The sequence below is a fragment of the Talpa europaea genome (assembly GCF_964194135.1).
Source record: "Talpa europaea genome assembly, chromosome: 8".
Classification (NCBI taxonomy): Eukaryota; Metazoa; Chordata; class Mammalia; order Eulipotyphla; family Talpidae; genus Talpa; species Talpa europaea.
Window position 1 is genome coordinate 40,547,149 of NC_140075.1, and position 14,392 is coordinate 40,561,540.

At 36.3% G+C, this 14,392-nt stretch overlaps 1 protein-coding gene across 2 annotated transcripts; it reads left to right on the forward strand.

Annotated features, from left to right (window-relative positions):
- Positions 1-904: 904 nt before the first annotated feature.
- Positions 905-13,843, forward strand: MAPK6 (mitogen-activated protein kinase 6; the record flags this gene model as incomplete). 2 transcript variants are annotated; one of them, XM_084239527.1, is made up of 5 exons in its annotated part: positions 905-1,459; positions 2,901-3,045; positions 9,016-9,180; positions 11,509-11,710; positions 12,745-13,843. In XM_084239527.1, 5 exons carry the CDS (start codon positions 905-907, stop codon positions 13,841-13,843), a joined length of 2,166 nt encoding a protein of 721 aa, XP_084095653.1. The 2 variants fall into 2 exon arrangements, with proteins under 2 accessions (XP_084095653.1, XP_084095654.1); XM_084239528.1 differs by lacking the exon at positions 9,016-9,180.
- Positions 13,844-14,392: the final 549 nt, after the last annotated feature.

Genomic DNA, 14,392 nt, shown 5'->3' on the forward strand with positions numbered 1-14,392 from the left:
TGCCTGTTAGAATTTAGGAAAGGACATAACCTAATGAGCCTTAATATTATAATCTGTCTAGTGTGGTGGGATCTAGGGTCTGAACCAACATTGGTGAATTGCGTACAACATGGGTAGCTATTTTTCATAAGGGTAAGTTTGATGTTTAGTGACAATAGATAGATATGTTTAATGTATCAGTAATTTAGACCTAAGTGCTTTATTCACATCATTTTACAAATTGGAAAGCATTTCCAGCAATAGTGACTTTTCTTTTTTTCTTCTCCCTAGGTTGTATCAGAGTAAGATGGACGGTAGCTTTGATTGTGATTGTGGTGAGCTGGAGCCACCTGATCACTAACAAAAGACATCTTCTGTTAAACAACAGCTGCCAGTGCTTCCTGTTGAAATTTATAGCAACAAAGGAAGAAAAGAAGCAAACGGAAATAGTGCTAACCAGCACCTTAGAATGATGCTGCTCAGGACCAGTCCAACACTGAATGTATCTGCACTGTGAGGAGAATGTTCATAGAAGCCTGTCGTGTGCATATTTATTCACATTTTTGTTAAATGTTAAATCGTTTAGCACAGTAAATCTGAGTGCATAGTATGTCATTTCATTCCGTTTGAGTTTCTTGAGTGTTTTCTTTAAATGTCTGCGGAGTTGCTGCCCCTTTCTTGAACTATGAGTACTGCAATCTTTTTAATTTTCAATATGAGTAGAGCTTTTTGAGATTAAAATCTAAGGGGAACTCAACGGGCCTGGTTGGCATATGCAATGAACATCAAGAAATCATCTTGCTGTGGAAGCAAAATTATTTTTCTTCTCCCTTTTTGAAAGATCTTTCCTTTTGATGCCAGTTTTCTTCCTTGTTTACACAAGTTCAACAATTCGAAAGGAAAAGGCAATAGTAAGGGTTTTAAAATGGCAGAGAAATTTGAAAGTCTCATGAACATTCATGGTTTTGATCTGGGCTCTAGGTATATGGACTTAAAACCATTGGGTTGTGGAGGAAATGGCTTGGTATTTTCTGCTGTAGACAATGACTGTGACAAAAGAGTAGCCATCAAGAAAATTGTTCTTACTGATCCCCAGAGTGTCAAACATGCTCTACGTGAAATCAAAATTATTAGAAGACTTGACCATGATAACATTGTTAAAGTGTTCGAAATTCTTGGTCCCAGTGGAAGCCAGTTAACAGACGATGTGGGTTCTCTTACCGAACTGAACAGTGTTTACATTGTTCAGGAGTACATGGAGACAGACTTGGCTAATGTGCTGGAGCAGGGCCCTTTACTGGAAGAGCATGCCAGGCTTTTCATGTATCAGCTGCTACGTGGGCTCAAATATATTCACTCTGCGAACGTACTGCACAGAGATCTCAAACCAGCTAATCTTTTCATTAATACTGAAGATTTGGTGCTGAAGATAGGTGACTTTGGTCTTGCACGGATCATGGATCCCCATTATTCCCATAAGGTACGTGGAAAGCCCTCTGAGACAGACTTTTAAACTGACTCGTCAGGAATAGGTGCTTCCTTTGCATATTGTGTTGCAGAATTTTAGTTAATTGTATTAAGCTTTATCACATAGTTCCTTTTTTTCCTAATAAGATCTTCTTCCATTCATAATTTCCTTGCTTTTGAAATGAAGTTGAAGTGTTTATTATAATTAAATTCTCCCTTACTTAAAAGTGGGTGATATTATGTGGGTTTAGGGCAGAATGTCGTCCTAATCGAAAAGAGGGGATGATATATGTCCATTTTAAGATTTTTTTTTATGTCTCTTAGTCTAAAGTATTCTGTTATGCCTGTTCAAGCAAACTTTTAAAGTTAAGTATATAGATATAAAAGGCAGCAGGAATAACCAAAACAATTAATAGAAGCTTTCCCTTTCACAACTTGCTGTTATATAAAAATTTAGTCACATTTTCTGATCAAAACCCTGAAATGAAATTGTGTGGGGGACCCTAATGTTTAAAATCGAAAAGTAGATCTGTTCAGTTTTAACAAACCTCTAGGAGCCCTCCTTACCTGGCTTCTGGTAGCACATGTAAAGAAACAGATACTGTATATCATCTCGCATTAAGTATAACTTAATTCTTTAAAAAATTTGACATAGAAATTGAATAATCAAATGAAATGGATGAATATATGTATCAATGAAGAATTATGGATAGAAAACTGAACTAAGAAGAGTTAAGACTATTTGAAATTAAGTTCCTTTTCTATATCACACTAAGATATATGATCTCAAGCAGATTTTTTAATATCTGTTATCGCCCCTTTAAAGTGGAGTTGATAGCTACTGTTACAATTCCTCAGGGTTTTGAGGATGAAATAAGGCAGTATAAATGTTTTTGTCAAATGCTTAATAAATGCTAAGTAGAAAAATTGATTAAGAATTAGATACATAGTTCCTGGATTGACTTTAGGAGGTTGACATTGATTTATAAGTAGCATTTCTTATGCTCTTCCCTACTTTGCTCTCATTGATTTGAAGCATGCCTGCCCCTTAAATAACTTAAGACTTGGAGTAAAGAAATAGCTCCTTCTGAAACATGTTTTGAGTATGTGGCCTAGAATTCACACTGAATTATTTTCTTAAAACTAGGTTTATTGAGTGGAGTAGCATTGATGTGTTGCACTATATTTTAGGGGTATAAATTCTATTAGCACTAAATTTTTTTTTCTCAGCAGACTTCTTGGTGAACATCATCTTATAAAACAGTATATCCCAGAAGAAGTTAAACTCCATCCAGTCAAAAATTCAAGAGCTTTGAAATAGGTGTAGAATCAGTAGTATTGTTTTAGGATTTCACAGGTTTTTTTAAAAAAGATTCAGGATTCTTTAGAGAATCAAGTTTTGTGTACTGTTCTTCAGCTGATGTAACAAAAGTATGTTTTTGTTTCTTTTTCAGGGTCATCTTTCTGAAGGGTTGGTTACTAAATGGTACAGATCTCCACGTCTTTTACTTTCTCCTAATAATTATACTAAAGCCATTGACATGTGGGCTGCAGGCTGCATCTTCGCTGAAATGCTGACTGGTAAAACCCTCTTTGCAGGTGAGAATTTAAAACTGTATGGAAAATATCTTCCCAAACAGAAATCATTTTGCATGTATTATTCAGTGAGATATATAGAAGATTTAAAAGAATCCATTGTAGTCTGGAATATTAAAATGAAAAGATAAAATGGTATTTTAATATTTAAAAATTGAGAAAACTTATTCATATATTCTCCTAGCTTTTTATGAATTCAGTCAGAATTCTAGTATTCTTTTATATATATCTTATTTATTAAAACACGTTTTTGTATTTTGTGGACTTATAATACCGGTTATCTGTGTTAAACGATACCTGAGAAGCCTAGTTCTGTCAAATTTTGTCACTTCCTGATGAAATTTTTTAGCTATTGTTGGAAATTCAGTAATTCTTTCTTTAGCGCCCATCATCTTTGTTGCTTGAACTGCTTTATCCTGTTGCCTCACTGCTGTGCCCTTGAAGACCAATCACTAAGTACTTCTTTTGAGTTTAGTGCTATGAAAGAGTCTGAAGAATTGAAAGAGAGAGAGAGAGGGAGAGAGAGAACTTAAGATGGGAAGGGATGAATAATCCATGAAAAACATCAAGTATTATAAAGCAAACTGAGTTGGTATAAAATCCAGTTGTACAGTCTATACCAATGCAGACTATAAAAGCTGCACACTCAGGCCACGTAAGTGAAGACTGTAATGGAGGGCATATCGGAGTCAAAGGATTTTCCACTACATAGGAACAGTGAGGAATTTTTTTGTGGAGAGAGAGGGGGAAATGGTATCTATTTAAGGATATCTGTGTACCTAAGGACATGAACTGGTTAATGAGTAAATGAAGTTTAATGAAAACAAGGCAGCAAATAAAACGAAGGCACTTATGACTCGTTCATAAAATGACTTATGAATGTAAACAGGAATTTTCATTTGAGAAACTAGGAAAATGGGGCACTAAAATTTTTTAGTTTGAAAGTGATGTGACCATGATTTAGTCACATCATTACTTTGTCTTAAGGTTAGCCCTCCAACCACTGCCAGATTGTTCTAAGAGCAGATAGAAGTGAATGGAGTAGGGTTGCAAAGGAAAAAATGAATGAATGATTAGGGTGTTTAAGTGAGCACTGTTAAAGGATGGTATGCATACATGCCCTCAAAATTCTTGAAATGACGTTACTTGTTCAATGCTCAGCTTACACACCAGCTCATCCTTTTTAATTTTTTATCTATGTTGGTCTGAAGTTTCTTTTCTTTCTTTTTTCTTTCTTTTTTTTTTTTTTATGTTAAAGATTTATTTATTTATTTATACAAGCACTGGGTACAGTCAGAAGCTCAGGAGGGTGAGAGAATTCACCAGAGCCAGAGCTGGGAGCAGAGCAGGCAGAAGGACCGAAGCACACTGCTGAGGGGAGCAGCGGGCGGCAGGCGAGGTCTGCGCGCCATGTGGGACCCTCCTCCGGTGGCTGGGGAGCAGCCGGGGATCAAACCGGTGCTGCAGAGGCTGCGGGCAGCTTCGCAACCCAGCGCTCAACCGCTGCGCCACCGGGGAGGCCCTGAAGTTTCTTTTATGATGTGTGATAGCTACTGGATTTCACTTTAGGAAAGTGAAATTTAGGAAAATTTCACTTTCCTAAAGTGAAATCCAGGTGGTTCCTGGAAACTAAGTGATTAAGTGGACTGAATTTTTTCCTAGGAACAATACTGTAATTTGGAAGCTGTTTTTCTGAAATTCATGTACCTTCTAGCATTTATAAAATCATTACTGTATTATTTGTTGCTGCATGGTAAGTTACCCCAAACTTAGTGAGTGACTTAAACAATAAATACTTATTATCTCATATTTTCTATGGGTCAGGAATTTGGGGGTTGTTTAGCTGGGTGGTTTCTAGTGCAAATTTTCTTAGTCAGGATGATGGTTGAGTCTGCAGTCATCTGAAGGCTTGACTGGGGCAAGAGAGTTCACTTCTAGATAGCTTACACATGTGCTGTTAGCAGGCGGCCCCAAGAGAAGCCCTCATCTTGTAGGCTTCTCCGTAAGATTGCTTGAATGTCTTACAATATGGCAGCTGACTTACTCCAAAAGGGAAAGCAGGGAGAGAGCTAATGTATATATAAGCTTCTGTCAGCTTACATCCGAATATGTAATTTTATGCAGATAAAATTCACATGCCATACAGTTAACCCACTTGAAGTATAGAGTTCAGTATTTTTTAGTATGTTCACAGGATTGTATAATCATCTAACTTTAGGACATTTCTTCTTCCTAAAAAATGCTCTAGCCATTTTCAGTCACTTCCATTTATCCTTTCCTCTAGCTGTTGGCAACCACTAATTTACTTTCTGTGTATAGAGTTGTCTGTTCTGGACATGTCAGTATAAATAAATATGTAGCATGTGGGCTTTGTGACTGACTTCTTCCACTTAGCATAATGTTTGAGGTTCATACATGTTGTAACATGTATTAATACTTGACATGTTTTTATGGTAAATGATACTCCATTGTATCATCATACCACATTTTGTTTATCCATCAGTTTGGTGGTTTGGGTTGTTTGTACTTTCTGGATATGATGAATGACACTGCTGTTTCTATCACAGCACAAGATTTATGTGGAAGTAGTTTTTAGTTATATTTGGTGAGTGTCTAACTAGGAATAGAATTAACTGTGTTGTATGGTAACTTTATGTTTAACTTCTTGAAGAAATGCTGGATTGTTTTCCAAAGTGATTGTATAACTACCTTCCTACCAGCAATGTATGAGAGTTCCAATTTCTTTGCATTCCATTTAAAGTGTTGTCCGTTTGATATTTTTTGGGGGTGTATATGGAGTAGTATCACTTTGTGATTTTGATAACATATTTTCCCTAATGGTTAATGATATTCAACATGTGTTTATTGGCCATTTGTATATCTTAGAAAAATACCTTTCCAGATTCATTGCCTATTTCTTAACAGGGTTATTTGATTTTTATGATTGAGGTATGAGTTTTTTTATAGTTCTGAATACAAATTTATAAGATGTAATTTACATGTATTTTCTCCTGTTCTGTGGGTTATTTTCACTTTTTTGGTTGTTGTTGCTAGATTTTTTTTTTTAATATTTTATTTATTTATACAAGCACTGGGTACAGTCAGAAGCGCGGGAGGGTGAGAGAATTCACCAGAGCCAGAGCGGGGAGCAGAGCAGGCAGAAGGACCGAAGTACACTGCTGAGGGGAGCAGCGGGCGGCAGGAGAGGTCTGCGCACCATGTGGGACCCTCCTCCAGTGGCCGGGGAGCAGCCGGGAATCCAACCAGTGCTGCAGAGGCTGCGGGCAGCTTCGCAACCCAGCACTCAACTGCTGCGCCACCGGGGAGGCCCTATTTTCACTTTCTTGATGCTATCTTTTGAAACACAAAAGTTTTTAATTCTGTTGATGTCTAATTTATCTTTTTGAGTGTGTCACTTACACTTTCGATGTTCTATCTATGAAACCATTGCTTAAACCAAGGTCATGGATGCTTTTTTCTAAGAGTTTAATAGTTTTAGTTTTTGTCCTTAAGGCTAGGATCTCTGTATGTTAATTTTTATTCTTGGTATGAGGAAGAAGTTTGATTTCATTCTTTTGCATGTGAATATCCAATTGTCCCAGTACCATTTGTTGAAAAGATTACTTTCTCCAATGATTGGTCTTTTTTTTTTTTTTTTTTAAAGATTCATTTATGCATACAAGAGCTGGGGAACAGGCCAGAGATGCAGGGGGTGAGAGGATTCACCAGAGGCAGAGTGGGGAACAGAACAGGCAGATTGACTGAAACACACTGCTGAGGGGAGCAGCGGGCGAGTCAGGAGAGGTCTGCTGTGCCGTGTGGGTTGCTCCCTGGCTGGCCAGGGATTGAACTTGTGCTGCAGAGGCTGCGGATTGCCTCTTAGTGTGGTGCTTAACCCCTTGTGCCACCAGGGAGGCCTCTCCAGTGATTGGTCTTGACCCCTGAATTGATCAGAATATCTTTGTGACCTAGGCTTAGCAGCTACACACTGTTGTTTGAGCTTCATTTTATGTATTATAAGTGAGTCACAAAGTACACTTCACCCTCAATGGGAAGGCACTGGAATGCCACCCTTTGAGTTCAAGAGTATCAAAGAATTTGTGTACCTTTGTTAAAGCTAACACAATAATAAATAATGTAACAAGAAAATGAAATAATTTAATTTAAAATTATTAACTTAAGCTTCAAGTCATGCGAAATGGGGTAAGACTTCTGTGTCGTTTATTCAAGAGTACTCAGTGTATTTTTAAATGGTCATTTGGCATATTTGGACATAGTTTAAGTATAAAAGTAAAAAGAACCTCTACATATTTTAATCTTATACCCATTAAACTTTAAACAATTAATAAGAATTGTTTGGAAAGTGATTTGAAAACTTTACCTGTAGTTGTCTTTCTAGTACTTTACTGGTGTGTTTGTGAGTTGTTCAGTGAGAGCAGTTGTGAGGGTCTGCTCCCACAGCGGGTTAGCTGTAGGCCGGACATGAGCAGAACTGTGAGAGGGCAGGACTAAGCACTCATGGTCAGTCTGTGTATTTTTAACCTGTAGCGAACATCTGAGCTTTACTTTATCCTACTTAATGTCTCCGCTTGGGTGTCTGATGGCATACTTTTTCTTTCTGCCGTCTTCCTGATCTTCATGCACTAGCTCAAGTTTTGAGTAGCTTAGGTCAAATCTTAGTGTTGCCTTTTATTTTTATCAGAACAAATCCTGTGGACTCTTCCTTTAACATATATTTAGAATTAACTTGTAATTTTCTCTATCACTACCCCCTCATTCTAGTTCAGTCAGCCACTGTATAGCTCCTGTTTTAACGCAGGACCTTCAGACTATATTTTCTGTCTGCAATTTAGTGATCACATAGCAATCCATAGTAACCAATCCTGTGAAAACTTAAGTCAGATCTCTGTCATTTCTTTGCTCAGAACTATATAATTTCTTCCCATCCAATTCAAGATAAAGCAGACTCTGTGCTGTACCTCCTTGGCTTTATCTTCTATTCCCTCACCACCCTACTCTAGCTACATTTGCCTTCTTATTTCTTGGGCATTCCACTATCTCCTCTGGGCCTTTGGACCTTTTCCCATCTTTCTGCAACTTGATATGAATTATGGTATGTTCTTTAACTCCCTTATTTTCAGTTTCTCTGTGAGGCATTCATTGATCATCTGATGTAAATTAACAGTTCTACCTCCAGCAAGCACTCTCTATTCTCACTTAGGCTACTTTTTTTTCTAGGTATTTTTCATCATTTGACATAAACATTTGTTTGTAGGATTACAGACCTAACGTTTGTTAGGTCTTCCTTTACTGGATTGTAGGCTCCATGAAATCAGGGACTTGATCTGTTTCATTTCATACCTATTTCCTAAAGTGTCTTGCTCATAGTAGGCCCTCAACACATTTGAGTGTTGAATAAATTTCTAGAAATTAGTGGAAAAGCAAACTGAATGTATATTTTTTAGTTGTTCACCTGTTCTAAAGTTTTCTCTTTTGTTTCTTTAATAATGATCCTGAAATTCTGAGTGAACCTCACATATAAATGCAAACCTTTTTGTTTCACAAGTCTAGTACAGCCCTCCATCACCATTTTAAGTATTTCTCGCAGAGCTATATAGCCTGTTACCTTGTGGTGTAGTGACTGGAATCCAGGTTTCTTGAATCTCAATTTACTGCTACTTTTCACTGATTTGTGATACTAAAGTTCAAGAGTATTTTTTTTTTTTTTACAGAAACAAAGCAGCTAAAACTAAATATATCAGTGAGCAGAAATAGAAAAAGTACACTTTTCAAATAGATAGGTGATATTCAAAGTAGTGAAACTCCTAATCAGTGACTCCGTTAAAACCATTTCTCCTTGTGGTCATTGCAATATTTATGTTAGTTTTCTCTAGCTTTACTGTGTTTAATGCCAAATAAGTCAACATTGAGGGATGCATTTATGTTGTATATATATTTTTTAATCTCACTTAGGTGCACATGAACTTGAACAGATGCAGCTGATTTTAGAATCAATTCCTGTTGTCCATGAGGAAGATCGTCAGGAGCTTCTCAGCGTAATTCCAGTTTACATTAGAAATGACATGACTGAGCCGCACAAACCTTTAACTCAGCTGCTTCCGGGAATTAGTCGAGAAGGTATTGTGACTTAAAAGTAATCATTGTATAACTGGGTGCGTGTTGGTGCACTAGTATGTGTAAGCAGGATCTGTGTAGGGAAACATTAACTTTTTATCCTTAAATGTGTGGCTTTCTACCAAATAGCCTTTAGACACTTAAGGTATACCTAAAACTTTAACTATGTCTTTTCCCTATTGAGGATGGCTTCTGTTACTTTGCTCCCCTGAATTAACTTTCCAGATAGCTTCTCTTTTCTGCTGGTTCTAACTCTACCTACTTTTCCATGTTAATCTCTTGACTACCTACCATACATGAGCATATTGAATGACTGGCTTAACTGGAATGGAGTTCTTTGAGGGTTATATGATAAGTGAATGGGTGTGAATATGAATGTGATTTAGGTATGAAAAAGAGAATTGAATTAGAGGGAAAGAAAACGACTTTAGGGTAAGGAAGAGATGGGCAAAGAGCAAAATGCCATATGAGCCAAATATACTACATATACTTCCGTAGCCTAGTATTAGGAGTACTTGTTGCTAAATGAGAAAGTTTGTACAAACTTAACAGTAGTCGGAGTTTGGGAGAGAATCAAAACTACATCAGCCATAAAGCAGTGAATTTTCATGTCTCAAAACTGAGTTGACCCATTATTTGTTGATACAAATAAGATATAGAAATCGTTAACTCTTACATTATTCTGTAAAAAATAACTTTTTTTTTTAAAAAGGAAGTATATCAGGCATTAAACATTTTTTCTCTAAAGTCGATTGTGTCTTTCAGAATTGTCCTGCTGTATTAAGATACATCAATGTCACCATTGTATAATTTCTCATGAATCATAAAGTTAAGAGATGCATAGTTTCCTAAACATCTTAAACTTTATCTTAAATTATCAATCTGTTACTCATGTCACTTATTCTGATCATTATATGTGAAACACACAAGGTTAGTGTATATCAGCATATTTTAAAATAGCACATCTTGAGAAACAAGCACAATGGCAAAATCATGATGACATTTCTCTACACACACACACACACACACACACACACACACACTCACACATTCTTAGAACTCATTGTAAATGCCTAAATGAAGAGAAAGCAGTTGTCAAATAGAAGTTTCTACAGTGGTGGGAATGTTCCATAGTTTCAATGGATTAATTTTAGTGGATTTTGCAGTTTTCCTTTTCAGTGGTTCTGCTAACAGTCTTTGAGTTTCCTAATCGGTGTCTAAGCCTCAATCAGACTCCACTGCTGCCTCTCTTGGTGCCAACCATATAGCCCAGTCAAGACAGCCCTTTTCATGAGTGAAGGTCACGTGCACTGGCTATGCCTCAGGGTCATCTGTGGGAGGTCCTTAAGAGTGCAGACTTTTAAGCAAAATCTGAATGTGGTTAGGGAGCGGGGCATGTGTTTGTATTTTTAAAATGCTCTGTAGATGTGACCTGCTAGCCAGGTTGTAAGACACTGCTCAGGTATAACCTGGATCAGTTTTGGAGTCATTATCACTATTGCTGTGTCTTGTCAAAAGAGACATTGCTGTTGAAGCATTTGTAATCTAGCTAACATTTAATCTTTTCTCAGTCCTCATCAGGAAGGTGTAGGGGGACGGAAACCATGTCTTAGTCAGCTGTGAGAGGTAGTCAGCCTACCTTAGATATTTGGCTAGTGCTTGGGATGTATTTGTAATGTGTTGAATGAGTGTCTTTGATAATGAATTCTTAAAACTAGTCATTGGGCCAAAGATCCTTAGTGTTCATAGTGACAGAACACCTTATAAACTATGTATGTGTCTGCCTGCCTGTCTGTCTGTCTGTCTGTCTATCTATCTATCTATCTATCTATCTATCTATCTTATACATGAAAAACTGAAGTTCAGGAAGTTCAAGTGAGTTGCAAAGTCAAGATTAGAACTTACATATTAAATTGAGTGATATGTAATCACTGATACTTGACAATTTGCAGGCATTTTATGTGTTCAACTAATGTATTCCTTTTCTTCTATGTAACTTTCCATAATATGTGATTGGGGTACATTCACGTATTTCCTGTTTATCTAATTAAATCTTTTTTCTTTTTAATCTGTAACTGTTAAATTTTATTTCTCCTAGAAAACTTAATTTACCATCCCCCTTATGGGTTGGTGGACTTCCAGTATAATTAAGGTGATTTATTCATGTTTTGTGGAATAAGATAGGGTAATCTTGTAAGTTAGGGTAATCTTGTAAGTTATGGTATGATAAGGTAATCACTCAGTTTGTCATTCAAGTGAATGAGTTCAAATTCTTTTAGTTTTTCTAAAGATAAGCAGTTGTCTCAAATTTTACCATCCTTTGTTTTGCAGCACTGGATTTCCTGGAACAAATTTTAACATTCAGCCCTATGGATCGGTTGACAGCAGAAGAAGCGCTTTCCCATCCTTACATGAGCATATATTCTTTTCCAATGGATGAACCAATTTCAAGTCATCCTTTTCATATTGAAGATGAAGTTGATGATATTTTGCTTATGGATGAAACTCACAGTCACATTTATAACTGGGAAAGGTAAATTGATCCTAAGTTTGATAAATGTAATTTATTTTATTTGTAATGAATCATAATGTTATAAGTTTTATTTTTAAATTTTGTGCAATATGACAATGTAGATGTCTTAAACAATGTAGTAATGGTCCCTTCAGATTTCTGCTAAATTTTATTAATATCTTCGAATAGTCTCAGGTAATGGGAGAAGTTAAATACTGCTTTGAAACATTTTCAGAACCATTAAGGCATGATTAATTAATAAAATTATAAAGTCCTTTAAAAGTTAAAGGTTAGAAATCTGAACTATTTTAAATGATTGCTTTTATTGATGAATGTTACCAATTATTTGAAGATGTTGTATGACAAGATTCACCTTTATCCAATAAAGTATCTCCAGAGTGTCTCGGATTTTACATATAATCAGTTATGTGTTAGGGGAGAAATTATTTCTGACTTACAAGTTATGGTATAAGCTATATTCAAATCTGTTTTCCTGATGACATAAAATTAATTTGGGAATGCTTAACATATATGCAGTATAAAGGACTTTTCTAATCTACACAGTAAAAAAAACATTAAAATGGATAATGCTATACATTTTAGTTAAAGAATTTCTTTCCTCAGCCTCCTTTTAGGACTTCTAAATTCTGGGGGAAGTTTAGATAAAATCATTTTCAAAGTAGTGTGGTAGCATATAATACTGAACATTATTTAAGATCTCCAGGTGATGATGTTTAGTCAGATTGGGAGTTCCTAATGATGATCTTAATATTTGAGGACTTCATATAGTCTTGCTTAATAGAAAAATGGTTGCTATTCTGTTGCCTCTTCCAACCATTTTCATGTGTCTTTTTCAGTTTACCTCTGCTTAGGTGTGGTGTGGTCAAGTAGAGGATTTACTTAGACTTAAGTTTCTGGAAGACAGGGAAGGCTTATGACTTAGACTCCTATTATTTCCTCAAAGACCTGGCACAGTGCTTGCAAAAGGCACTCAGTAAATTTGAAAATGAAATCATACATGTGGGCTAACACTAATGTATTGATGTTTTTTTCAGGTACCATGATTGTCAGTTTTCAGAGCATGATTGGCCTATACATAACAATTTCGATATTGATGAAGTTCAGCTTGACCCACGGGCTCTGTCTGATGTCACTGATGAAGAAGAAGTACAAGTTGATCCTCGAAAATACTTGGATGGAGATCGTGAAAAGTATTTGGAGGATCCTGCTTTTGATACCAATTACTCTACTGAGCCTTGTTGGCAGTACCCAGATCATCATGAAAACAAATACTGTGATCTGGAGTGTAGCCATACTTGTAACTACAAAACGAGGTCATCATCATATTTAGATAACTTAGTTTGGAGAGAGAGTGAAGTTAATCATTACTATGAACCCAAGCTTATTATAGATCTTTCCAATTGGAAAGAACAAAGCAAAGAAAAATCTGATAAGAAAGGCAAGTCAAAATGTGAAAGAAATGGATTGGTTAAAGCCCAGATAGCTCTAGAGGAAGCATCACAGCAGCTGGCTGAAAAAGAAAGGGAAAAGAATCAGGGATTTGACTTTGATTCCTTTATTGCAGGAACTATTCAGCTTAGTTCACAACATGAACCTGCTGATGTTGTTGATAAATTAAATGACTTGAATAGCTCAGTGTCCCAACTAGAATTAAAAAGTTTGATATCAAAGTCAGTAAGCCGAGAAAAACAGGAAAAAGGAATGGCAAATTTGGCTCAATTAGAAGCTTTGTACCAATCTTCTTGGGATAGCCAGTTTGTGGGTGGTGGGGAGGATTGTTTTTTTATAAATCAGTTTTGTTGTGAGGTAAGAAAGGATGAACAAGTTGAAAAGGAAAACACTTACACCAGTTACTTGGACAAGTTTTTTAGCAGGAAAGAAGATACCGAAATGCTAGAAACTGAGCCAGTAGAGGATGGGAAGCTTGGGGAGAGAGGACATGAGGAAGGGTTTTTGAATAATGGAGAGTTTCTCTTTAACAAGCAGCTCGAATCCATAGGCATCCCGCAGTTTCACAGTCCAGTTGGGTCACCACTTAAGTCGATACAGGCCACATTAACACCTTCTGCTATGAAATCTTCCCCTCAGATTCCTCATAAAACATACAGCAGCATTCTGAAACATCTGAACTAAAACTACTCAGCAGACATTTCTCTTTGTATTCTTCATGAAATGTGTTTTGTCCTTTTTTTTTTTTTAACTAGTGTTTAAGTCATTTTTTAACTTGAATCAGATGGTGTCATTTAGAAAGGATTTTATTGGTTCTTGGTTTTTAAAATCCAGACTTTTTTTTTTTCTACACGTGAGATGGTTTTCATTTTAACTGGCATGTCGTTTGCACACAAAAATAAGAATAGAGCAAAATAATGCAATGCAGGAGGAAACAAAAGAAGTGCACTAAGACAAGTAAAAAACATTCTCTCATAGAACAATGATCTGTTTTACAGGAAACAAAAATCTTGCCTTGAAATTTACACAGTGAGACTGTACATACTGCATGAAAATATCTATTTTTTTCCTAAAACATTTTTCATTCATGAGTATTTTCAAGTTTTTCATACTGTACACATTTCTTAAAACACATGATACCAGCAGCAACTGAAAATGAATGCCGAATTTGGTACACATGTGTTATCTACCTCAAGGTAACAAAAGTATGTGGCAAAACATATACCACCCATA